Raw genomic sequence first — 27518 nt, 5'->3', positions numbered from 1 at the left:
TCATTAAAAGTAGAGTGATCGAAATAAAGACTTTATACCCATTTTTTAAAATACATGCAGCTAAACCATCAACATCTAAAGTCAATCGCATAAGAAAATTTGATGAATCAGATTGGGATTTACGATTCTTCAAGATGCTGTCTACAAATGTGGTCTTATTTAGCCAAAATGTTAAATTATGAAACTAAAATATCAGAAAAGCTTGAGAAATTTTTGTTTTCATAAAAACACTTTTTAAAATTTATTTTTAAGTTAAATAAGTTGAATATTGAACAAGCACCAAAATCAATCATGATGATTTTTATAATAATAGATTGGTTATGTTAAGAAAAATACTTATTCATTTTTAAGAGAAAATTTTTCCAAGCTTTGTTGTTATAAATATTTGTATAATTATATAAAAGACATTTTAAAATGAAATTAAATCAATTACATTCATGTCGTTCATGTAAATGGAAAACGTTAACAAAAATGGATTCATTAGCTTTGCAGGATTGATTGAATTTAGCAAGTTCATAGATTGAATAAAATATATTGTTCCAATTTCTTTTTTAAGAATTTGATATAATAATTTCTTTCTTCTGACATACTTGGAAAATATTAATAAAAAATCCATCTTAAGTGAAGGTGCACTTTTCTATTGTTCTTAAAATAGTGCCGATTCAGTAGAGTACTTTGCATTTTTCATTGAAATATCTTATGTACTATCAATAGTACATCGAAAAATGGCGTGGGGTTACATCAAATAAAATGAAAAAGATACTAACTTAATAAAATGAAAAAGATACTAACCTTACAAAAAAAAACCCACGCTACTTTACTCGCCAATATTGAAGACGTTTCTTATAATTGAATGTCTTATCAAAGTCGTTCCATAAAAACTTTACAGCAAAAAATATTTCCATTTGAGTTATTTTTCAAAAGAAAAAACAAAAATCTACTTTGATTCCTCTTCGCTAAACAAATCTGAAAATGTTAAAAGTAATTTTAAAATCACACTCAAAATAAGATCAATAATATTCTCTCATAAAATGGAATATCCCAAAACATAACAATAAAGAACTAAAAAGTTTAGAGTACCCGAAATATTATTAAATCTTTAGTAACCTGTTTGAAAACTCAGTTATTTATATTCTGAAAATTAGGGCGATTAAAATGATGGAAACTTAACAGCCACCTGACAAAGTTAAACTTCCACACACGTACGTAAGCAAGTATTGTTTAAATCACGAAGGGAATTGTTTTACGGTACATTGGAGATGACTTAAATTAAAGTAAATTGAGCTGGAGGTATGACGTACATACTGCGTCATTGTTAGTAACTAAAAAGCATGAATTTATCCATTTCGTGATTAAAAATTAAAGATAATCGATAATTAAAAACAACAACCCTTTTCACGAAAGAAAACTGATGCTATTTTAAAGCGAACAACATCATAGGTGTATCATAGCGTCATATATTTCCCATACACACTTGTCTAATCATCCACGACTGCGCGACCCTTGTCGGGTCTATAAAAGAGACGTCGAGTATTGTAGCCTTCCAGACGCGAACACGCGTATCGCTGAAAATGTAACCGTGGAATTTAAAGCTTCTGTTTTACGTTAACATTCGCAACAAGCGTTCATTATCTATGAAAATGTGGTAAAAATTGAAACAATTATAATAAAAAAATAAAACAAATCATCATCAAAGGAAACAAAATTTTTTCCCAAGTGACAAAAAAATGTGAAAAGATGTTAGTGCACTCATAGAACTCATCAATTATATTGTTAATACAACTGCCAAAATAAGAGAGTTACACTTTAAGACTTGTCACAGTCACTAATAAAAGCATTTTATTTGACTTTCAACATTCAAGCTTGATTATCAAGGTAAATAATATTGATTTAGATATTCAGTAATTCTTGGCTATGATATTATTATCTTAATAAATGTAAGTGTTGATATAATTTAGGTATAAAAACAGCTATGATTTTATTTGAAGTGTGCTAAACGCACGTGCACACGTGAGCATATTAAATATTACGTGCGTCTATAATTTTTCGGAGAATTAAAAATAAATACGGAAAATCGTACAGCTAAAAATAAAACGTATGATGGCAGTTTCAGGATCATAATGAAGTGACCTCGAACAATAAGTTGTTTTTCGGTAGTCAAAAATAAAATGAAGGTTTTATGATTTATAGTTCATGAAATTATTAATAATAATGATGAAGAGTTTTATTTTTATTATATGCCGAACTTACTTTAATTAATTAATGAGTTTATTAGTAACAATTATTCAATTGTCGGAGAAAAGAATAAGAAAAAATAACTTCAAAGTAAAATTTGTAAAAGATTGTCAATGATAGTTATTGAATGGGATATAAGTACGTTTTTTAGATGAATATGTCAAGTATTGAAGCCAAACATATCGCGCATATCTCGTAGTAACTGCAAAATACAGCAACGCACTTTTGGACACATTCCAAGTACCTCGTTGACAACTTGCCAACGAATATCGATTTCTTACAAAATAAGTAAAGTAAATAGATATTTGTTATCAACAACATAAAGACAAAGTTGAGTCTTTGTTTTTCATATTAACATTTGACCGAACAAAAAACAATTAATACGTCGATCGTTGAACAGCATCATGTAGAGAATTCTTTTTAGAGAGAAAGAGCGACAGTGGAGTGAGAAAGACGTAGACGATGACGCAAACAACCCCTCTTAGGGGCTAGGTATAGCGAATAGGTGAATGAAACCAAGGGTTGAAGAATTTATCGCGTCAATTTATAACTGAATAAAGGTCAAATAAGCTGATAGTTGTAGGCATAAACTATAATAAAGAATAGTCAAATGTATGACCATCAAAGTAATAGGAATTTTCTTTGTTACTTACAGATGAAGCTTCACGAGAAAGAGTCAAGTATTCATAAAGTTCAAGAAGTCGTACTGAAGGAAATTGATCTCCTTAAGGAATACGACGTGGAGAAGACTTTAGGAGAAGGTAGTTTTGCTAAAGTTTTATTAGCTACACATAGACAAACCCAAACGCGAGTTGTGCTAAAAGCTGTCCATCAAGAGCTGACTACAGAAAAAGACTTCTTTAGAGAATTTCACTACTCATACCATCTCAGTCCACATCCAAATATATTAAGTTCTTATGCGGTGGCTTTTAAGGCTGAAAAATGCTACATTTTTGCCCAAGAATATGCACCCTTTGGAGATCTTGCCGGTAATGTCAAAGCAGGTGGACTAAGTGAACAGACTTGCAAAAAAATAGCAGCACAATTAGCCTCAGCATTAGATTTTCTTCATTCAAAACAACTCGCTCATCGTGATGTTAAACTTGAAAATATTTTGGTGTTTACTCAAGATATGTCGAAAATAAAACTGTGTGACTTTGGTTGCATTAAACATGAAGGTACATTAGTCAATAAAATTAGATGTACTTGGGTATCATTTTTACCACCTGAAATTCATGAGGTAATAAAGAATGAACGATATACCTGCAAACGCAGTGCAGACTGCTGGCAATTTGGCATCGTTCTCTTTGTCTGCCTTACTGGAAATCCCCCTTGGAAGAGTGCCGATCCAATTCAAGATCCAGACTATTCTGCGTTCCAAAGATGGCTAAAGAGAAGAACAACAAAAATTCCAACTACATTCCGGAGATTCACTCCACGACTACTAAGGTATTTTCGAAGAATTTTCGAACACAAGCCTGAAAAGCGAGCCATTGTCACGGAGATTAACAAATACTTGAAAGATACTTGGTGTATCAGCAAGCTAAATCACAGTGCTACATCTACTTCAATCGAAGTCAATGATACTCAGACTGCCCGAAGAGGTGATAGTCTCCTTTACCTTGATACCATCGTCGATGAAAGGCTAAATATCGACGAGAATAAAAATAAATTACGGAAACTACTTAACAGCTATGGTCTAGAGACTGCAGTTGACCAAAAAGTCGTCACAAAGAGGATTTGGGAGTGGATAATGCAATGTGATTCTAACATCGAAGATATTCAACATGTGAATTCATTTGGTACTGAGACCATCTGAGATATGGTTAGGTCTTCAAGTGAAACATGTTTGAAACCATCTTCTTGCCAAAACCGACAATTGAGTTTTGACAGACTCAATGTGCCCGTTGTTGAGACCAATTTACGTGTACAATCGTTTAGTTCTCAGTATTTACCGGGTTCTCAGTATTAATTAAAATGTATATTCTTACATTTTAAAAATATTTAAACAAGTTCATCAGTGCCAAAAATTTGCTAAAAATTTTTTTAATTACTTTTCAATTACTATTGAATATTTATTCAATAACAGATACATAATTGAATAAAATTCATCGATAAAATTCTAATCGAAAATTCATTAATTGTATATATTTATTTATTTCACAGTACTATGTAATTTTAAGCTAGTGACGAAAAGACAATTGTTACAAAGTTAAATATACAGTCGTCTATATGACAATAAGATTATGATAACCATCAAAGAACTATCTTTTATTATTATATTGTCTGTAGAAAATATTAGTTGAAAATATTCTAGTCAGTCATCAGCCATTATTGTGTATGGTTATGGATATAGGCCTAATACTACCAAATACCTGCAAATACTCACGAGGTTTATTAATCAATTGGCAACGAAATACCTAGTCCAATCACGTACTAGGGCAAGATTGGGTATGATTATTTAAATTAAAATTTGATTAAAAAATTATTGCTTTAGTTACAATTGTAATTAAAACAGTTTTCTATAAATTTCCTTTCTAGATTTATTATCTTTGTATTGTAAATAGCAAAAAAACTCAATACAAGTTATACATCAGAAAAGTCATTAAATGAAACACTGAGGAAACAAGACAGTTTTTTGCCAATATCAGATCTTATATCAACAGATCTAATAAGATGTCAATTATATAAGTTGAAAACGGTATAAATCTAAAAATCTTACGGTTTAAAACTGGAGAAATGTGTGAACGAAGCTTTACATCAGTTTTGATCAGATCTAATCTTTGATTTAAATTGATCTGATAAATTCTTATTTAATGTATTTTTTTCCTTAAATTGATTTTTAAATATCTTCAATCTTTAAAATTTCTATTTAATCGAATCAGATTGAAAAATGTCATATTGAAAAATTATTTAGACAATTATTCGTAACTATTTGTCAATAATTCAATTATTAGCGACCAAAATTCAAATTTTTTAAATTTCTAAATAACATTGTCAATATTTTTTGATAAATATCTCAATTCATCCATTTATCGAGTAATATTTGATAAAAATATCATAAATTATGTTTTTATATCAACAAAGAAATAGATGTCAACAAACAAATACTGTCTCACTTCACCCCAGTGTCCCATTTTGAACTTTTTCCCCTCAATTAATTTATTATCACATCTTTCTTAATGTTTCTTAAATGTTACACTTTATACATATAACTACTATCGAAAATGAATTGCAAGAGAACCCAATATACTACAATTAATAATGAAATTTAACTGAAGCTTCCAATGTTATTATATGAAAAGAAGGATTGAGTAAAAATTACCTTGCAAAATAATAAAATTTACCCTTCCAGATGACAAATTTTATCATCTGGCAGAGTAAAATTTACTTTGGTCCCTCGATTCCCCGGAATTGCAGGGTAATTTTTACTCAATTCTTATTTCCGTGTATAAACGCGTTAGATCGCGTATATATTCTTATAGAAATATTTTATTTCAACGTATTGTTAAAGTAAATCATAATTATATTATTTTATAGAAAAAAATAACGTTGATAAAATTTTCTACAAGTGATGCAATTATAAATATAGTTAGAAATCTAAATGTTGAAACTGAACGACTAGAATATAATTTTTTTTTATTTGAAAGCGAATAATAATATGAAAACAAAACCTTGAAATAAAGACTGACGTACTGATAATACAATCAAGAAATCAATAAAGAATTCAATGAGTCTTGGGTCCAACATGATTTGTGAAATATATTAAATACTGAATCAAAGTATTGAAAATGCAATAAATTCATTCAATGCACCATTTTTATTAAAAAAAAAGCGTTCAGAATCAACATTAATAATCTATTAAGTGTTTAGAATAATGTTAATTTTATCCAGAATAATAATAATAACTGTGCTATTATGTAATTTGTATCGATTTAGCTACGTACATAGAATATTTTTAAAAAAAGTATATTGTAGTTAAGACATTATATTTCTGTGGTGCAATCGTGATAGCTACGATTTGTAGTTTGTTTACCATGTGAAATAAAAAACGTTTCTACCTTTGTACATTTTCTGACACGATCTCAATAAACGATTTTTTTCCAAAATACGTCAACGTTTATCAAGATTATTAATTTAAAAAGTAAAAAATAATAAAGGTATCATATGTTTGTAGATTATTATCAAGTGAAATATTTTGTAAATATCAAAATAAAGAATATAATACATTTTTACTTCATTCTGAACTTTTCTAATAATTCATCAATACATGTTGTGGAGGATTACTTTTAATCCAATCATCCAAAGTTCTTTTAAAAATTGTACATAATATATCTAACCCGATCAAAGGTCAAAATAAAATGACTATTATCAGAATATTCCATCCCGTTCTCTGTATTAGTTTGGGCTAAATTCAGCTTTCCAAGACCCGAGCTATTCTCACCCTTTGGTGAGGGATGGGGCGTTTCCATGACTACGAAACCTAGATACCCGAGAACCAGGATTCCCGACCTCACTCACTGAATCTTCTTTTATCGCAAATTTATTATTGACCGATTGATATTTAATGATAACCTCGCACTCTTTAGACAAGGTAGCTATAAACAAGTTCTAAACCATCCGGTCTCTGGAGAACCAATCTAGAACCCTTGTTTCGAATTTATTTTTGTTTTTATTTTTTTCAATTCTGGTAATAAAGTAATCGTGAATAAAAATTTTCCAATACTACCTTGAAAGCTGCTGAATGGACTTTGATTGAAAAATGTTTTTCTACATGTCTTATTTGTTTTCAATTTTATTTAAAAAAAAAAGTTTCCAATGAAAAATTAGCACTTTTTTGAGTAATTCAATAATAACGTAATATAAATTAATCATAAAATCGAACCTATTCCATACTTACTTTAAATGGATTAAAAAAGGTGATAGAAGAATACAGTCAAATATAATATTAGAAAATATGATCTTGAAAAATATTTTTCGATGATAGTGGTAATCTTGAAACGAATATAATATTAATAGACAATAAATCAATTTTATCATCCAAAACAGCATGAATGTAATACATTTGAATGATTTTATGATCAACAAGTTGCTCACGTTTTCTTTATCACTACCTCTTCTTGGAAAACCTCGCTCACGTATGCATACCTGTTTCTTGTTGTGCGAGAAATTTAAGTTTAACTGAATTAGAAAGTTTTATTATTTTATGATTGGAAAGGTTTCTCGGAATTTCGATAGCCAATTTTCCCGTGACTTACAAAAATCTTGATAGATAGATGAACATGCAGAAATTTCGTTCTCTATATGGCTTCCAGACCATGACCCCCAGAACCCTTTCCAATCATATCCTCATGTTTTTCCCATCTAACAAAAGTCATCAACCACCTTATTGTTAATTGCAAACTATCAATAGATTTAAACGATTCCAAAGATGATAAAATTTTACAATTTGTCAAACGACAACAATAACTTTAATTATGAAGTTATTAGTTCTATGAATTCTTTAAAAATTAAAAATCTTGAAATTGGTCTAAGGTATTTTTATTTTGACACTTCTGTTTACTAGCAAGAGATACCAAGAATTAATTATTTTACAACTAAATATCTATGGAATAATTCAGAGATCTCTTTACATGCGTGATAAAAAAAATTAAATTATAACTCTCAGAAGTACCTTAGTATGCCGACAGTATAACTGAGAGTTACTAAGAGAGATCCTCAAATAACTCAAAATTATGAATTATTCGTAGTAAATCGAATCAGACTATTTGATTCCAATATCGAATTGAATATTCTTCAATTTAGAAACCTGAATTATTCAAAAGTCATGGATTATTGATAGACGGATGAAAATAACATTCTGCTCCAAACCAACATTTCCATTCATCTTAGATAGGTAAATTAGCCGTATGGTTTTTTTTTAATAATTCAATCTAAATTTAAATTCTTCATAAGTCTATAACTTAATATCGATTATTAAACGTGAAATTAATATTAGTCAATAGGTATTGAATTAAATGGAGTAAGTTGGTAAAGATTGGTCATAGAATATAACATTTATTCAATCAAAATGAGATATCATAAACACTATACGAAGAGAAGAATCGAGTAAAAATTACCTTACTCAACAGGATAATTTTTACTCAATTTTTTTCTTCGTGTATTAATTAGGATAATAATCAAATTTATACAAAAAAAATCGAAAAACATTATTTTCCGCAAGAGTTGAATAATTTTATTTAACAAAAGAAACAGTATTGTTCTACTAAACAAAAAAAAATAATTCAACGTTTAAATGATTTCCAGTATCCCTAAAAATAACCACGAAAAGAGCCATTTCTTCTTTATTTTTCTAATTATTAAGAAAGTTAAAAAGAACATGTTCCTAAAAGCTCAACTAGAGCCAACAGTACAAAAATAATTGTTATAACTTTCTAGAACATTCTACGTAGCCTAATTTATCCTCCTTACATTTCTTCCCAACAACAAATAACTTCATTTTAATCCATACTGCTATTGATTTTGAAATCAATTACAATAACTTCCTCTACTTTCATTACTTTCTCGAAGCTCCGATAAGTTAAGAAAGTTTGTTATATGAAAGAAAGTCAAGCACATATGTCCGATTTACTTTAGCATCGGAAAAGTTGAAGAGGGATGCAGTGACTTATGATTATATCGCGCGTCAGAAGAGAATGATCGATCTTTATCGCTGAGGTCCAACGGCCCGTAGTCTATTTTTGTGCTTTCAAATACTATTTATAAATCATCATACGGACAATGTTCCACTTCTATCAGTCTACGACCCGGCATCTTGCATCAGTTGCGGCAATATTTAACCACCCGATGTGATGCAGTCGTGTATTTCTGTGGTGGCCGATCTCGTTTTACGACGTTGCTTTATTTCACTGACGTCAAACACTGAACAGAGATGCAACACATTAACCAACAGCAGCCAAGAAGTCTGTTGTATCAGCACATTCGGTGACAGAGAATTTGGTTTCTAAAGGCCACTCACACTCGTCAGGAAGTTCAAAATCCTCCAACGTAAGCTGCTTGCTTGAATCTGCAGATTACATACTTAAACACCCATCTGCATAATACCAATGACGTTTGTTATTTTATTACGTCGTTTATGCATTATTGTAACACGAAAATAATATATTGATTTTGAGGAAAATGAGGCTACGACTCTTTCATAATGCAGAAAGAAAAAATCTGAAGGGAGAATATATTATATTTTATATATAGAAATAGTATAAAGGAAATCAGTGTGAAACGTATACATTAACTAATGATAGGATTTCATCATTTATTTAAGGATTTGATTGATTCCAGAATAAAAATGATTGAATCATGCACGACGAAATTGATTGAACTACTTTTCATGATAAACATCCAGTTATATTTTGCCAAAAACATTATTTAACACACGTGGCAGGTGGTTTTTTTGAAGTGGTTATAAAAAAAGAAAAATCAAAAATAAAATGATGAACAAAACAGCGAACGTCTGAAAGAGAATTTATTTCTGCTCTTGTGCTTCGTAGAAACTTCTTAGTAGAAGCACTTAGTCTTTACTACAAACAAATTACTGTGTGAATATGTTAGACAAGCTACTGGTTAATGCTTCTGATTTCCAAGATTTCACTCTAAATCTGTTCAATTCAGCTGCAAGTAAGTTTATATAAATTTCAAAGCCGACAGATACTACCGAGTCTGAGAAAACCAAAACTGAATAGCAAATTAAAATATTAACAAGAACTTCCAATTTTATCATTTCACAGAAAGAATAATAGAAGTAAATTACACTTAACTGGATTTCTTGTCATAAAATAAATGAAAATTTGTTCTAAGATAGTTGACCTTAGGGGTAGGATCTATAAATCTATTTTAAGAGGGGCTGATGATTGTTGAGTGAGGGTTGGTGCTTATACAAACGTATTCAAAAATAAGTTTCAGAGAATAACAGAAAAGTCGTGAGCTTCATTTTTTTCTATTTTATTTTTTTCGCAAGAATCATTTCCTGTCGTATAAATATCATCTATTCGCTTATTTATGAATATTGTCTCGAAATAAAAAGCTTTTGGATAAATGAAAAAGAATTTATTTCTTCTCTATCTTTTTTAAACAAACTAAATATTAGCTTAATTTCTTTAATTAATTAAAATACAATGACCTCAATCTCTCATTTTTATATAAAAATACTTTTTTGATGTGTTAGCGGAATTAAAACTTAGGAATTCTAATATTAGCTAATGAAACGCGAGAAATATTGCAATGAATCTCATAAACTTCTCTTCTCGTAAGAAATAAATTCTACAATAAATTTCTGCGAAACATTTTTTTTAATAAGTTATGCACCTCTTGTATTTTTAATTGAATATAATTAAAAAACAACGACATTTCAATAGATTAAGTGCGAAATAGTAATGTATAAAAATGGCTAAAATCTATCTTTATTAAGTTTATTGGAAATTATCCAATTAATAAACATAACTCACGGCAATAGAATCTAAAACATCAACCTTTGCACAATAGAAATACAAAAGTCTCAAATACAGAGAGATGTAGTGACGTCAGAATCGTCATGGCAACACCCCCAAGGTGCTCAGTATTCTGTTAACTGTATATGTCTACTATAAGTACATTTAACACTCATCAAAGACAAAGATACCTAGTATTAGGAAGCAACATTCAGCCGTAATATTAACTGAATTAATAACAAATCACAGATCTAATTTTAGATACAGATTTAAATCATCCCACGTAACTGTCTATCATTATGTTATTTTTGACATTAATGCTGTAATCAATATAATATTAATAGTAAAAGAGTGTATTTGTTTACACCATTGAGACATTACGGAATTAGCACGTGTATGAAAGGCCAAGACTGATAAAATCAGAATATTACAGCTCGTTTATAAAAATATTTATATTTTGTTGATTTGACTTTCTTTAAATACTTTTTGGAAAATGTACTTGTCAAATTATCGTTGTTAGCTCATTTTATTTCCTCCCAAATTCTGTTGAATTCGATTATTAAAGGCTTAACGAGTCCAGCTTGATTAGTAATAATGATGCCATCAAAATTTCCAAAAAAGGCTTGCATTGTCCAATTTGTACTACCGTAAATCATGATTTTCTGGTCAATTATTCCAAATTTATGGTGCATTAGAGAATCGGCAGAACGTGCCATCCGTACTAATACACCTAGAAAACGTTTTATTCTTATAAATAAATAAAAGACTTAACGAATTGATTACAAAAGTGACATAATTAAATAATTTATGAGTTTATATCTCACCTGCATCCCTCATTTGATTTAATTTATTCGCACAGGCCTCATTTTCAGCCATACCCGCATCAACAATAATTCGAACATCAACACGTCTTCTCTGTGCTCTGATTATTGCTTCTGCAATACTTTGGCATGTTATTACATACATACAAATATCAAGGGTATGCATACTAGAGTCCAAATATGAGATCAGTTGTCTGAAACAATCAAAAAAATGGCATAGAAATAAATTCATACTGATTATTATTGCAAGGGTAATATTTTAATCAGTTGTTGATTCAACCTTTCAGTATTCAATCTCATAAAGAATTTGAACACATACAGTTTGAAATAACAAAATAGAAAGGTTACAGTTTACACAATAAACGTTCTATTAAATAATGGCATCAACAATGTGAGCAAAAACCTTTGTAGTTATTTTTATAATTAATTATGCTAATAATTAATTCAAGCGAGTATAACATCGAGAAATCTAAATTTAAATCAAAATCTATTTTAAGTTTATTACTGTCCAAAGCGTTTAAAATTTTGGTTGATGTAAAAAACAGAAATATACATAGAGATTTGAAATGAAGTTTCAAACTAATTAAAACTCAAAGTCAAGACTGAGATTTTACTTTGACAGTTTATAACTTGACTTGAAGAAAGTAAAAAAATATTTGCAGAAATAAATACAAGTTTCAAAATGTTTAACTTCAATTCAAAAAGACACTTTTCAAGCCACTTGAACTTGTTAAATTTATAAATAATTTAGTGAATATTATTTGCACTACTTTTTGCTCATACTAAAATGAAAATAAAAAATACTAAAAAGAAGTTAATAAATAATCTTTTTATAATTCATCAGAATTTTCATTACATCTTTAATTTCCGAATAATGAATTCACTTATAATGTAACGTTTAATCCTAATGTAAATCTGCATTTAAAATTTACTTCACTTTACTTTATCATACTAATCATGTTTTTTCTTTTTACTTTATACCAATAGATTCCAATATTAGCGAACTAAATGCTCATACATTTCTTCTATGAAAAGGATCTCGTAAGTTTTATGCGAATTGGAATATTCAAAAAGAAATATCTAAAATATAATATAATTTAAATGAGATTGAATAAGGGAATAATGGGTTTATATAAATTCACTATGTAACATCTTTCTTCCGAGATGTGAGCATAAAACCTGTTCCTCAATATAGTAAATGAATAACTAATACCCTGGAAAAACAAGGGTGAGTATAAATAGAATTGTAATTTATTTTGATATCACATCATTTCTTTATATTTCCTGTATATACTGTTTCCATTATAATCTGCACATAATGATTGAAAAAGGAAAGTTATTCTAACTTAAGAAGGTTCTTTTTCATTCATAAAATGTTAATGCTGATTTATTTGGTTAATTTCTAAGTGATGTTTAGAACAATAACTTTTACATTTAAGCATTAATGAACTATTCATACTTTGGTATGTAGCTTTACTTTAACTAACTTTACTCTTTAAGAAAAGTCGGCCTTTACAAAACGGATTTAAACTTTAATGGGATTTTTGTAGAAGGTTAAAGGTCGAGTGGAGCAAATATTCTAGATAGAGCAAAAAGTAATAGCTATCGATAGCCTTTATTGCCATTTTTGTTTTTATTTTTTATCAATTCTAAAATTAAATTTTATTCATTTTTATGGGTATTGTGAAAGTATTAATAAAAAAAAATTAATTATAGTTATTAAATGGACCTCACTTATTACATGTACTTCACTTTACACTACCTATAGATATTTATATCATTCAGAAATAGAATTTTCAATTAACTAGAGTTAACTAGAGATTATCCAACTTTCGATTAAATATATCTATTCGAGAAATTGCAAACATTTTATTAGTCAATATTTATGCCTGCAACTGAAATGGATTTTAAGAATATCCTATTCAAATAAATGATTAACAATATACTGAAGCGAAGTTTTCTATAAAGTATAAAATTTGTGATTTATATTTTTCTTTTTTTTGAACGTCGGTTTCAATGTACTTTTTGTAACTTTTTTAGAATTTTATCGGTTAAAACATTTAAAAGTTAATTGAAAAGTCTTTCATTGATTAAGTTTTTTCATGATGAAAATTTTATAGTGAACAATTTCTTTATTAAGCTAAGAATTGTTATTTCTTTCTTTAAATAAATTTAATAAAAACAACCTTTTTTTCTTTTTTTTTTAATGTTTATATTGTTTTAAAAATAAGGAAGGTTCTTAATTTATTTTCACTGATAGTTAACTCTTCTACTCAATTTTTTAGAGCTTTAGTAAATCTCTATTTAGGTTAATGTAGTGGAATAAATATTCCAAATAGATCGACAATATCAATCTTGAACAATAATGCCTCTCTACCAATTCAAACTAGCGAATTAACTTTAATTTATTAATAACACTTTAATTTTAATAATTGAATCTATTTTTTAATTATTGATGGATTTCAAGTTTTATTGAACAGAATTTAAAATAACCTAAAAATATTTTTCATACTTTAACTTGGCAGCTGGACATTCATTATTGCAAGGATTACCGAAAGCATGATTCCGACAATATTTTGAAGCATCAGAAAAAAGTAACACTTCAGAAATTGTTTTTTTGTTATCAGTTAATTGTAAATTGTTTCTGTACTTTTTGATAAGATGCCACACTAATTCACTAATAACTAAAACTACTCCACCAAAAATTGATAAATATATCCATTTTTGTGCCATAATTGTTTATTTGCTCTCAAGTAATAGTTATTAAAAGAATAAACAATTCTTTGATAATTGATTTTTGTTTTTATTTATTTGACACATGTCAATCCTTTTCATCTGATTTTCAACTACAAAAATGGCGCTGTCTGTCAAACACTTCGAAAGATTAACCTTATGTCAATAAAGTAATTTCCCTTCCAGTTATTACCGTAAAAAGATAAAGTAAATGTTCTGAACGAATTGTCGCACATGCGCATTACGACAAAACGTGGCGCCACTAGCGATAATTCCCATGATGCTTTGCGAAGCTCATCCGGCTTCTTCCAGAAACGTGAGATTCATTCGAGTCTCTTTGTCGGCAGACGCGAACGTGAACACAGTTTTCTAATAAGTGTGCGTCTACGTAACGCAAAATTAGAATAGTTTGCCTAGTTTTTACTTTTTGTTTATAATATTAATTAAGTTTTAAACAAAAATAAAAACAATGGCCACAGAAACTACTCAAGAAGCATCAAATGTAAAAGCAGAAGGTAATAATGAAAATAATCCACGATCTGGTGGAAACCAGAGTGGCGGCCAAGGCGGTGGTAGTGGCGGAGGAGGAGGTGGAGGTGGTCGTGGTGGCCGAGGACGTAAAGGATCACGATTTTCTGGTGGTCGAGGAGGCTATCAAGGCGGCGGAGGTCCTAGGAATAATGATATGGCGGTAAGATCCATTTTCATTCACCACTTGGCTGAAAATTGCGTAGCGTCTATTCTGGACGCCATTTTCTTGCACGCGTTTAGCACGCAAAATGGATCGTCTTACTTGAACCACGTTTTTTTCTAATAAGCTTTGAATATTAACAATCATTTGCAGATGAAAATGAGTGAATCGATGATGGAAAATTCTGAAGGGAATATGCAAGATAATTCCGGCTCCAACACCGGACCTTCAGGTCCGGGAGGACGCGGCGGCGGCCGTGGCGGTGGACGAGGTGGCCGCGGAGCCGGAGGAGGAGGCGGTGCCGGTGGTGGCGATAGAGGACAAAATAGATCACAAGATGTAAGGTTTCTTTTTTTTATAAATTGAATAAGTTATTGATAATGAATGTACAGAATAATTTATCGTACTTATCAAATTCAATGGATATACATATTGAAAAATGATAAGTTCTATATTTTATGGCTATTCAAATAACTTTCGAACAATGAAAAATTTTATCTGAAAAATTATGTACATTCATTATCTTCTCTTCGAAATTTTTAATATGAAGATAATATATCCCTCTGTAATGAATTTGTAAATTTTTACTAACTTCCTAATGGGAAGTTATTTTGTTAAATGATTTAATTTCCGTCTATAGACAGGAAAATAAGTATATCATTAATAGAAATCATATTGCATTTCGAGTTTTCTTCAATAAATATTAATTTATTTATATGAAACTATAGTTTGGTCCTTGAAAGATCAATAGAAAGTATAGTCAGATACTATTTTATATTATATCTCAGAATTGTTAGAAAAATTTATTCCAACTGTTATGTTCTATTAATTTGAAAGCTAATACAAAAATTAATTGGAATGGTTGATTAATAAAAAATTAAATTTTTTCAGGATCGTCTTATGGAAAGAATAATGAGTTTAAGTGGTCCCACACATGAATTGCCGCCCCAAGATACCGCAGAAAAAAAATTCAGCGGTCGTAATCGCTTATATGTTGGTAATCTCACAAACGATATCACAGAAGAAGAAATTACCAATATGTTCTCTCCTTATGGCGAAATATCAGAATTATTCGTTAATAAAGAAAAAAATTTCGCATTTTTAAGAATGGTAACTATTATTTTTAATTCATTATTTATTGATGAAAAATATTTTTTTACAAATGATTATAAAAATTACCGTTTGATTTTATGATAAGAAATATTGGCTGCATTTAATATGATAATATTAATATTTTAAATGTTCCATTTAATGTTTATGTTCCATAATGATCAAAAATATTGCTTTCGATCCACAGGATTACCGAGTAAATGCAGAGAAAGCTAAACATGAATTAGATGGCACAATGCGCAAAGGCCGTGCTATTAGAGTCAGATTTTCTCCACATTCATCTGCGATAAAAGTTAAGAATTTAACACCTTTTGTATCTAATGAATTATTAGAACGATCATTCAGCGTCTTTGGTGAAATCGAACGAGCTATTGTTATTGTTGATGATAGAGGAAGAAGTACAGGTGAAGGAATTATTGAATATGTCCGAAAACCATCAGCATTGATGGCTATCAGAAAATGTAATGAAGGATGTTATTTCTTAACTGCGTAAGTATTTTTTTTTCTTGATTTCTTTCTAATTCTAATACTGTCCATAATAATATTTACTTATATTATCTTTATCTTTTCAAATAGTTCACTCCGGCCAGTAATTGTTGAACCTTTTGAACAACAAGATGATATCGACGGTTTCCCAGATAAAAACATTCCACGAAAAAATTCTGACTTCTTCAAAGCTCGAGAAGTTGGCCCACGATTTGCCCAGGTTGGTAGTTTTGAACATGAATATGGAACAAGATGGAAGCAATTGTACGAGCTATATAAACAAAAAGAAGAAGCACTGAAACGAGAAATGGCTATGGAAGAAGAAAAATTAGAGGCTCAAATGGAATTCGCCAGATATGAACATGAGACTGAATTGCTACGTGAACGTAAGTTTTTCGATTAATTTTTTTATCCTTGACGCCACGCTTGTATGATGGCTTAAAATCATCAAGTGCCAAATCAAAACAAAAATCAAGGAAAATTAAAGGAAGTCCGGTTAGGAAGCACAGTCCGTTTACTTATATTGTGATTTGTGTGCCGTAAAACTTGGATACAATGTTTTTTTTTTTCTCTAAATTTATCTTGAAATTGAAATTGAATTGGTGAATCATTAAACTATAGAATTGCGAGTGCGAGAAGCCGACAGAGAGAGACAAAAACGTGAATGGGAAATGAAAGAGCGACAGGCCCAGGAACGGCGATCGCGAGAAGAGGAAGCTCAACGTCGACAACAAGACGAAATGGCTATGCGAATTCGACGCCAAGAGGAAGAACTTCATCGGCGTCAACAAGAAAATACTATCTTCATGCAGGTTGGTATTGAATTATGTCAAACTAACAAAAAAAAGTGCACTGCTAGAAAGATTTTTAAAATATACTGCATTTTTTTCAATAGGAACAAGCCATGCGTAGTGGTAGCGGTGGTAAACCTTATGACAATGTAAATAGTAATGATCGCGATGGATACGGCAACGTCGATGGTAAATTTTTTATTTCAATCACTAACATATCTATGCAAATAGTATGATACTAATTGATAACTGTTTTTTTTTTTGTGTAACAGGAGGCAACAACTTACCAGTGGTAACGTATTAATTTTTGCTATGTTTTTCTATCAATCTCAAAACTTCTCTTTTATTTAACTATCTTAAATTTGTTTCTTACTCACATTTGAGATATTTGATGCTCCGTAATCGATTGAAAAAAAAAAACAAAAAATTTCTATTTGTTTCTAACTCTTGCATTTTTAAGCTGGCATTGAAGTCAGATAAATACAAATAGTAGCTGTCTCCAGTTATACTCTCATTTCATAACAATTCTCGAAATAATTACTGTTATTTTTGCATGATCATCTCTTCTAGACAATGGAGTGAATTTATCTGAAGTTTTACATGTGCAAGTTTTATATTTGAACAAATTGAAACGAACAGAATTCTAATGCCTGCAAAACCGTTCTCTAAGAATCTATTTGAATCATTTACTATGTTTACAATAAATATATTCATTATATAAAAATCTTTTATATTTATTCTTATAATTTTAATGGATGGTATACACAAATTTAAAAAGAACATATCGCATGGAGATATCATCTAGCATCGATGATCAACTGGATTATAAGAATATTAAGTATGATTGATTCAAAGTGATATTTTTATTCTGACTAAAACAGTGAAAATATCAAATGCAAATTCAACTTGCATTGATTTGATTAATTTCTTTATATAAAACTCGAAATTGATTTAGTCTTGACTGAATTCAAACGCTCATATCTTCTGGATGGTTGTCTTGAATAAGTAGACCATCAACAAAATTATTAATACAAAATTCATTATTCTTGATAGCCAATTTAAAGTTGACCATATTTTTATTGAATAAAAATAAACCATAAATTTGTATTATATTACAATCGATAGGTTCTCTATTATTTTGGGGAGGGAATACGAAAAAAAAACTGGAGTAATTTGTCTGCTAATAAGCAGACTGACCTTTGTTATTATTCTACAAATAAATTATTACTCTCATATGCTATGACTGATTTCTCCAAGCGTTTGCAGGCAAGAGATTCTGAATTATTATGTCTTAATTATTACATTCATTCTTTGAAACAAACTATAATCTCGAAGGATTGACTTTGTCGTTGAATTCTGTTATATTATTATACAGACCGATTATAAAAAATGTCCAATCATCATGATTGAACAGATGTCTAATTGAAATCGTTGAAGATAAAATACTTGATATGTCTATTTATCTAGTCCCAATATAAAAAAAAGCTAGAAGTAAAAAGTTCGACAAAGTTTGCTCAGAAACCCTGATCAAGTTTCTCTGCTGCTTATCGTAACTTTGACACTTTATGATAAAAAAAAATCGCACGACTTGATAGAAAATATTGAAAAATTTTATCGTAAATCCTAGATTGGAGTTGGGCATTTTTGTAGGTCTGCTAGTTTATTGTGTATAATGATATCCACTAATGGAACCATAAGTATAGATATAAAATGTGTTTTCTATATATTAGATAATTAATCTTTATGGTAACGCGTGATAATCGCGTTCATGCAATTTGTATTATATCTCGCATCTTCTAACATTGTTTTTTTCCCCTTTCTTTTCTATGTGATATGACGAAAATTGACGATGACCTGTGCTGCTGTCATGGATGGTCGCCCTGAACCGTAAAATGTATTTATGGTACATCCAAAATCTACACAACCCACTGTACGTTTCACTGCAAACGTCATTCGTGGTAATCGGTTAATTGTTTAACCGCAATTTAATCTTTATATCGTGCGCTCGATTTATTTCAATCGTCAGGACCCAAAGTCATTTATGGACGCGTATAATATGGACCGCAATAATCGTGGTGGGGGTTACAATGATGATCGTGGACAAATTATGGATCTTATGGATATGAGAGTTGATATGGGCAACATGGGTAATAATCGTGGTGGAAATAATGGTGTTGGCGGTGGTGGGCGTTGGCAAGGCGGAAATGATAATAGAAATCGCCAAGAAGACTTTCCGAATAAAAGGAGACGTTATTAAACCCCGAAATAAATATATTAGCAATCACTAATAATTATTCATCTAATCTGTAACAAAATAATTGTTTTCGTAAATATTAGTTCTTGGAATAACGTCTATGATCTTTCTTCACGAATTATGATGTCTGTTACAGATTTTATAACACTTTTGTGACAAACAAAACAATTATCCACTTACAAATTTAACCATTTATTGGTCAATTTGTATTAAACAATCTTTAGACATTCTCTATAATATAACAAAATATCATTACGATGATTAGTATTGCTATAAAAATGTGTGTTATCATTAGGCATCATTTATTTATGAATTTAATTGATATCCGGATTAAAAAATAAATACTCTATCGTATTATTAAATCTTCCGGCAAATTATCAAATTAATAATCATTAGTTTTCATTATAAATTATACAATCGTTTATTTCATTGAATTGTGATCAGTTGGTTGATTTTTTAATAATCAAGCTATTAGAAAGTCATTATGTGTATGCTCAAATAAGTTGCTGTGTATACTTTGATTACTTTTGAATTACTTGACGAATTTCATGAAAATACAGAGTAACATTAAGATATAACATACAACATATTTTATCAAATGAGCTTTTTTTATGAGAAAATTTCTGTGAGTAATAATTTTTTTGACTAGAATATATCAAGTACGTATAGCTGAATTATGAAAATATGTTTTAAGTCATATTATAATATTACTGATTAAGGAATCATCAATACTTACGTATTTGAAACAATCTTCAGTAGAATTGGATTAAATACAATCATACTAGTAGGATTATAATTGATAATTTACTTGCTGAAATTAATTTATCAATAAATTTTAGAAAAAAAAATTGACCGAACTTTTTTGAATTACACTCAACATTATCTTAAATAATATTTTATTCTACAGATATTATTTGATTTTAACTTTTTTTATTACCATTATTTTTATTATTTACCCACTTAATTATGGTATATAATCATCTATCAAAAATATCTCACTTTATTGTGGATATTCAATTTTTATTTATTATTTTATTTTATACACAATTTTGTGTCGTAAAAATAAATTTATTTATTTATTCATTTATCTCGACTATTTTGAAAACGAAAAACTTACAGTTACTGCTAAATCATGTAATTTGAGCATTTGTTATTACGACATTCTTTTATGGCGGATGGACATCAATCACAAGATATTCTTTCTTTCTTGAAACCACTAGTCAATGAACCACTAATTTCAGGTGAGTAGATTAGCCAAAATATTATTACACACTGTTATTATTGAATTCCATTTGGGTGGGGTCCATTTAATGTTTTAAGAGTATAAGCAATCCTACGGAAAACATTTTATTTATCGATTTTACAATAAAACAATGAACCAAAAAAGTCTCGAAATAATTTTAGTATTATTGAGAATTGTAAAAAAAAAACAAGAGAAATTAATTGATCAATTGATTAATTAATATCAAGCTAACAAACTATTGCTTGTATTCTTCATATTCTGTTTATTACAAAATCATCAAAAGATGATTCTCACATTTTATTACATCAAAAAAATCATTATTCTTATGAATATAAATAAATTTTTCTCTTGATTTATATGAAATAGTGTACCAGTGAAATTCATAATGAACAATACATGTTAATACATTAGAAAAAAAATGTTTTTTTCTATATTTAAAAACAGTTCAGAACTTGAATTAATACCAACGACAGCCACAATATGTGAGCACTCAATAATTATTTGAAGGTTGTCTTGGTTTATATGTTTGTGAATCTGAACTGTGTTAGGAAATTTTTGATACATCAATATAAAAAGGTTCTTTATTCTCTTATTATTATACTAATAGTTATTATCGAAATTTTTCCTACTGGAAATGGAAATGATTTTATTGTACGAAAACAAGACTTCACATTGTCTCCATGGCAATGTACTTATCTGTAATCGAATAAGCGCTTCATCGTATCGTCCTCAAAATAAACTACATTAATATTTATTATATCTACTTTTCACCCAACTGAGACGCTTATTACTAGATACATTATCATAGAAGCCGTTGAACTTTTATAATATGTTACAGAGAAATTTTATTATTTTACCAGTAAAATAATTTACTCCTATTCTACTGTGATTTAATGTTATTAAACTCTATAAAAAAAATACAAGTAACAGCTGGGTAGAGTTAAATATGCTAAATTAAAAGTTTTGATCTCCATTACAGATACGAGCATCTGCGGGATGAAATTCTTTGAAACACCTGCAATCTGGGCAGTCTAAAGTCTTATAAATTGAATTTGACATGCAGAATTCAGAAAGCCACATCTGGATGAGTCATTTTAATGGTAATTGAAAATTATTAATTAACTTTTTAATATATCTTTTTTTTTATCTTATTATGATGATAACTATTTACGCTAAAAAGATTGATACGCTGTAATGATGCTAATTTCCCAACGTGTACTGACATTAAATAATATTTTCAATTTTTTTTAATATTTTAAATAATTTCTAGAAAGTAATGTATTTATTCTGTTGCAGTTCAGACAATGAAGATTAGCTGGAATTAATAATCTCATTATCAGCCTTCAGTGACGGTAAACAGTATAGCAAAGAATGTGGAATTACAAGTAAGCATTATTTGAATACACTACCATTTTTGTTTACTCTCTTTGAATGATTTTTAAAATTCAAAAAGAAAATAAATAAATAAACATGATGCTTTCATCTTTCGGGGCTGATTAACATTGATGTCACAATTATACTGATATATTTCAATATAATATCAAATTATATAATATTTTTAGAATTATTATTAATGTTCAACTTATTATTTTGATAAATAGATTCTGAGAGCCATGAATAAAGCTAAGGATGATCTTGCGTGAAAAGAATAAGGTAAGATTCTTTTATTTAGTTTGCGTGGAATAATCCATCTCTGTAATGGACAGAATGATGATTTAAGGCTAGAGTCCTGACTTGAAGATGACAAATTGTTTCGTTAAACTTTCTGATTTAATGAATCGATCGTAAATCAAATTATTTATTGAAAACTTCTCTGATTTATAAGAGTTGCATTATTTGTTACAGTTTTAGCAGTATATAGCTGGAAAAGAGCACACGGAAAACTAAGAAAAATAATCTTTCAGTCATTTGTATTACAACTTTGTACTAACTAAATAAATATGAAGAAAAGAATTTTATTTAATAGATTGAAATATTTTTTTATTATATAAATTTAATCAATAATTCTTTATATTCAATTTGCAAATATTTTTTATGATAAAATTAGTAGTAATTTATGATAATATACAAAAAATGTCACTTCCAATTATTTATATATGACAAAATAATTGACGAATTTAGGGTGAAGTCACGTCCAACAAATCCTATAAATACTTTACGTGATCTAATTATTAAGAACATTTGGTCGACTTGTCGATTAGCATGTAGAGGTTAACAGCACGAGGGTGAATACTCTCCATGTCGGACAACACTAGAAGTCGGGCAGGAAATTTTAGTCGGGGATAAAAATTAGACTCGCTCTAAAAATAATTTATACAAAATATAACAGTCTGGCTGACTGAATAAATAATATCTTCAGAAAAATAGCATTCAATTTTGAGCCAAAACCTTCTAGATGAAATTTAATAGAATATCTTTATTAAAGAAATACTATTCTTATGGAGTAGATTTATTTTCTTGTTTATTTTTAAAAAATTATATTTTATTCAACATGAAAATAAAAAATCTGAAAATAATTTATAAACATATATTTATATTTAGGAAATGCTAATAACTATTATGCTAAAAATAAAAAAAGACTTCTGAGTGAAATAAATGTTCACTTGGACTACGTACCATTTCTAGAAATAAATTTTTTAAAAATATTCCAAATTTATTTCAAGCACAAAATTATACAGAATATAAAACTTTTACTATTTTAATATTATGCTACTTTTTTCAATTCCTGTGACATTACATTGACTTTTTGGTCTATCGAGTTTCATTATTATATATCTATAAGCATTTATGTTCAATAAACTGTGAAAATTATTACATCTTCAACTAAATATAGTAAAACTTTTCAAACTTCAGAAAATTAGTTTCTATGTAATTTGGCAAGTAATATTAGCATATACATAGCATTTATGTATGTACTAATGAGTGTTTATTGAACTAAAAAACATCAAACTCATAGATTCCAAGAATATTTAATTTTATTTTCTGTATATTCAATTTTTTTCAAAATATTTGTATTCATTATAAAAACTCCATTCTTTTCAAAATTACTATGTAGGTTGATTTTCAATCTTTTTTTATTTCAATTGTTCAACCAGTCCAATTCCGGCCTAAATGAGAATAACAACTTTGGAATTAATCAATAAACAGTTATTTGAATAAAAAATTTATCAAGTTTTAAAGAAACAACTCAATTTGAAATAATAGTTCAATTAATGTTTATTTTTATTTATAAACAAATCAGTATGTTTAAAAATAATTTTACTAATCAAATTCAGAAATAATTCTATTTGTGATGTCTAATATGCTGCCTGATACCTACACATTACAATTATTTTTGTTTGAAATTGAGATATTATTATTCAGTTTTTCATGAATTTGAAAGGAAATATTGTATTATAATGAACAAATAAGTAGACTACAATAAAAAAAGCTTTGAAATTTGTTTATTGTTAGTCGCAAAAATGCATTATACATTTGTACATAAAATTAATCGCAGCTGACAATGATGTCGATAATAAATAACAAATAAAATAAATTCAACATGTTATAATGTGTAGAATGTGCTACATAATATAAAATTATCATGTACATTTTTCCAAACATTTTATTATGGTTTATTTAGTTGTAGTGGTATTTAGATTCAAGAATATACTCAATTTGTTAACAGATATTAGTACTTTTGCTTCAACTTTAGATGCAACGCCATGTAATAAAGACAATCAAATATACGGCCGGAGCGGGTGGAAGGAATGAATTTTGGTGTTTTGAGCTTCTATTAATCTATCTAGATCTATATTATTTATAAAGGTGATAAGGAGGTGCCATATTTATGATTTATATTCGGTAATAATTGTTTTAATACTTTACTTATTTCGTTTTTCCCTTCTTGCAATTGTGGGAAAATCTATAACAGCAGTGACAAGTTTTATGATCAAACAAATGTCAACTGTTTTCAATTCATATTTTCAATATGTTATTTTACACAATATTTGTTTGCATTACTTTGAAGAAATTTAGTTTATAAATCATTTATCCAATCAATAGCTTTGAACTGTTTTTTTTTTAACGTACATACGTTTATTAACGTATTAATAATTTATACTTTTATTACTTGTCGATACTTTTTACATATTTATGTCAATTATTGTAGATCACAGACAACTTGTTCTTAATTCATAAAAACAATTTAGTTGTTTATTATTATTTATCTTATTAATATTATTATCATTATTCAAATGGTTTTGTTTTTTTTTTCTTTTTCGTAACTATGATAACACATGTCTCACTTGTACATCAGTGTACCATTGTCATGTGCGCATGTCCAGGCAATTTTACAATTATTTTCAACATTATTCGCCAATGTAATAAAATAAAAAACTAATAAGTCAAGTAATTGAGCACTGCTGGATTAAAAATAATTGTTATCATGACATTAAATTTATGATTGATGTTGGCAATATTTAATCAGATATTTATATTAATTATTTGTTTCACTAGTTAATAAAAAAAACTTATGTTTTGATGGATCTAATTTTTACTTGTCATAATTAAGCGAGAAGCACAAGCAATGCTCTTACCAGGTATAACTTGAGAGAAAAAAGCATTACCCATGGTATTTCTGACATTTCGTCCTCATGCAAGTACTCTTTGATTAAGTACAAATCAATGACAGCCTGACAATTGGACGGCTGGGAGATAAAGTCAATTAGTATTTGTTTTGTTTTCTTAGATTATTTCAATTAAATTGTGGACTGATAAAGTTTGAACAATTCGCACTTGATTAACCGATTACATTAGCTTTAAATATTTGTAAAGCTTATTTTTAGTCTTTTTACATAATTTCATTGGCGTGGAGTGAATAAGTAAATTGATATTCTATCGTATAAATTACAACGATATAACGGTGAATACGCATGGTCACACAGCAAGCGAATTATTTAAGTATATTTTTAACATTTTCATTATTTACCTATACCATTTTTCAAGCCTTTATCTTTGTATCAATAAACAATGTAATTTTTTAATACATGATATAAATTAAATTTCCAATTTTTTTCTTTATAAAATATTTTTTTTAATTATTATTCACGAGCGAACCAGAGTAATTTATTATCATTGATTTTCATTGAAATTTGATTGCTAAAACCTATTGAATTTGCATTCTCCTGACATTTATTCGTTGAAAAATTATCCAATATGTTGTTATCATTTACCCGTAATTGACTTGATGACAAAGAATAAAAGACAAACAAAAATATTCTCGTTTTGAGTATTTAATTAATCTGTTAAGTATTAAATCATTACCTTCTCAATAGCCTCTGGTTCACTCGATGGCGTGCAGTGACGTGCTGAAGTATCGAAAACTTGTTTCATCAACAGAGGACTGAGGAACCCTTGAATGCAAACCTCATCTTCTATAATTTGACTTAGAGATGATGATCTCTAGTGGGGCTTCCATGAGATATTGTTCAAACCTTGAAAGTGTCGCTTCAAACTGCTGCTGTCGGCCCAGGTGGAGTTAAGATACTCGTCGTCATCATCTTGTTCAAGTTTCTAGAAAAAAAGAAAGAAGCAGCAAGAAGAAAGGAAAAATAATTATCTATTGTTTCTATGACTATTCTACGCATTCTTTAGTCAAGAGAAGGTGCTGATATAAACCACTCTCAATGATATTGATTGTTATTTGTACATTTGTATATATACTTGGATAGAAAAGCATCTAGACACTTTTACGTTTCACAACAAAATTTGCATATCTTTAATTGAAATCTTTAATTAGTTTTCATTATATTGCTAAAAGTTCTACTCTAATAACTATTCGTTTATTATTTGAAGCATTTTGATCATTGACTTAAAAAGTTTTGTCATCCATAATTGGATCATTGTTATAAACTATTCTCAACTAAGTGGATATTGTCAAATTCTATTATACTGATTATTATGGGTTAAATGGATAGTAATTTCATCAAATCTATCGAATCAAAAATCATTCGAGTAGCAACTATATTAAATCAAAAATCTAGTTAGTATACTGATAGTACTAGTTGACAAAGATCTACATGTTTGATACTTAGCAATTAAAATACTTTTTATTATTCAAAAAATATTTATTAAAAACTTTAGAATGGTAAAAGAATTCATTACTTTCGTAAAAACTTGAAAAATGCTAAAGACTCCTTCAATGTACATACTTCATTATTCTTCACCGCAGTAGAATCGATTTTTTTATACTGCATTTAATTCCCACTTTGTTCAGAAGGAACTGCAAATAAATCCTGATAATGCGTTCGATTTTAGTAGTTGAATTCTAGTGAATGTTAAATCTTGTGGAAGAAAATATTGGTAATTCTACTTTATTTATTGGAATAAATAAGTTTAAGCTTCCTAAAATATAAGCCCTTTAGCCCTAAAAAGTAATAGAGACCTCGATGTGAATAGAATTTAATCAGTGTTATTTCATTGTAAAGCAGTCCTTTAAGTCTAAAATAGAGTAGCCTACAAGTGCTCAAGAACTTGATGTTTATACGTACACAAAATTAATACTCATACTTAGAACAAAATATCTAACATGATTTCAATTTATAGTACTCTTTGTTTTCTTAAACGTTTTTATTTTATGTACAGACATTCTTTTATGACTATTTATTTTTAAATAATGGTATATATTATGA

The 27518-nt window shown here is 28.6% G+C and overlaps 4 protein-coding genes across 8 annotated transcripts in view; 2 read left to right on the top strand and 2 right to left on the bottom strand.

The window, feature by feature from the left end:
* Positions 1–1558: 1558 nt before the first annotated feature.
* Positions 1559–6388, top strand: meng (meng-po). Its single transcript, XM_035082709.1, has 2 exons — positions 1559–1875; positions 2891–6388. The coding sequence occupies exon 2, from the start codon at positions 2891–2893 to the stop codon at positions 4052–4054; it is 1164 nt and encodes a 387-aa protein (XP_034938600.1). The 5' UTR covers positions 1559–1875; the 3' UTR covers positions 4055–6388.
* A 4667-nt stretch (positions 6389–11055) lies between these two features.
* Positions 11056–14364, bottom strand: zuc (Mitochondrial cardiolipin hydrolase zuc). Its single transcript, XM_035082715.1, has 3 exons — positions 14052–14364; positions 11543–11733; positions 11056–11448 (listed from the first exon to the last, which is right to left on the bottom strand). The coding sequence occupies exons 1-3, from the start codon at positions 14270–14272 to the stop codon at positions 11240–11242; spliced, it is 621 nt and encodes a 206-aa protein (XP_034938606.1). The 5' UTR covers positions 14273–14364; the 3' UTR covers positions 11056–11239.
* A 225-nt stretch (positions 14365–14589) lies between these two features.
* On the top strand, positions 14590–22814 carry LOC118066587 (hrp65 protein-like). Of its 2 annotated transcripts, XM_035082705.1 has the most exons (13): positions 14591–14963; positions 15117–15302; positions 15855–16073; positions 16261–16562; positions 16650–16945; positions 17181–17371; positions 17455–17539; positions 17623–17642; positions 19377–20845; positions 21827–21947; positions 22144–22232; positions 22449–22500; positions 22693–22814. In XM_035082705.1, exons 1-9 carry the CDS (start codon positions 14742–14744, stop codon positions 19605–19607), a joined length of 1752 nt encoding a protein of 583 aa, XP_034938596.1. In that variant the 5' UTR covers positions 14591–14741; the 3' UTR covers positions 19608–20845; positions 21827–21947; positions 22144–22232; positions 22449–22500; positions 22693–22814. The 2 variants fall into 2 exon arrangements, with proteins under 2 accessions (XP_034938597.1, XP_034938596.1); XM_035082706.1 differs by lacking the exon at positions 19377–20845 and having other exon boundaries at positions 14590–14963.
* Positions 22815–24284: 1470 nt separating this feature from the next.
* LOC118066592 (cilia- and flagella-associated protein 298-like) overlaps positions 24285–27518 on the bottom strand; it is a 40545-nt gene continuing 37311 nt past the window's right edge. For 3 of the 4 annotated variants that reach the window (XM_035082712.1, XM_035082710.1, XM_035082711.1), the window contains one exon: positions 24285–26400. In XM_035082712.1, the coding sequence (XP_034938603.1) occupies positions 26290–26400 (111 nt within the window). In that variant the 3' untranslated portion in view covers positions 24285–26289. The remainder of the gene's footprint in view (positions 26401–27518) is intronic. The other variant, XR_004690276.1, reaches the window with a different exon arrangement.

Source organism: Chelonus insularis, unplaced genomic scaffold (assembly GCF_013357705.1).
Source record: "Chelonus insularis isolate UGA/USDA-ARS -01 unplaced genomic scaffold, ASM1335770v1 contig_350_pilon, whole genome shotgun sequence".
NCBI classification, from domain to species: Eukaryota; Metazoa; Arthropoda; class Insecta; order Hymenoptera; family Braconidae; genus Chelonus; species Chelonus insularis.
The sequence above is the reverse complement of the archived record's forward strand: the minus strand, read 5'-3'. Positions and strand labels throughout refer to the sequence as shown.

Excerpts from the sequence above, each read along its gene's own strand:
- meng (XM_035082709.1), top strand. The coding sequence starts at position 2,891 with ATGAAGCTTCACGAGAAAGAGTCAAGTATTCATAAAGTTCAAGAAGTC.
- zuc (XM_035082715.1), bottom strand. The coding sequence starts at position 14,272 with ATGGCACAAAAATGGATATATTTATCAATTTTTGGTGGAGTAGTTTTA. Across the intron at positions 11,734-14,051 it reads TGTCCAGCTGCCAAGTTAAA|ACAACTGATCTCATATTTGG; the intron begins GTATGAAAAATA and ends TGATTGTTTCAG. Across the intron at positions 11,449-11,542 it reads AAATCAAATGAGGGATGCAG|GTGTATTAGTACGGATGGCA; the intron begins GTGAGATATAAA and ends AACGTTTTCTAG.
- LOC118066587 (XM_035082705.1), top strand. The coding sequence starts at position 14,742 with ATGGCCACAGAAACTACTCAAGAAGCATCAAATGTAAAAGCAGAAGGT. Across the intron at positions 15,303-15,854 it reads GACAAAATAGATCACAAGAT|GATCGTCTTATGGAAAGAAT; the intron begins GTAAGGTTTCTT and ends AAATTTTTTCAG. Across the intron at positions 16,946-17,180 it reads GACTGAATTGCTACGTGAAC|AATTGCGAGTGCGAGAAGCC; the intron begins GTAAGTTTTTCG and ends ATTAAACTATAG.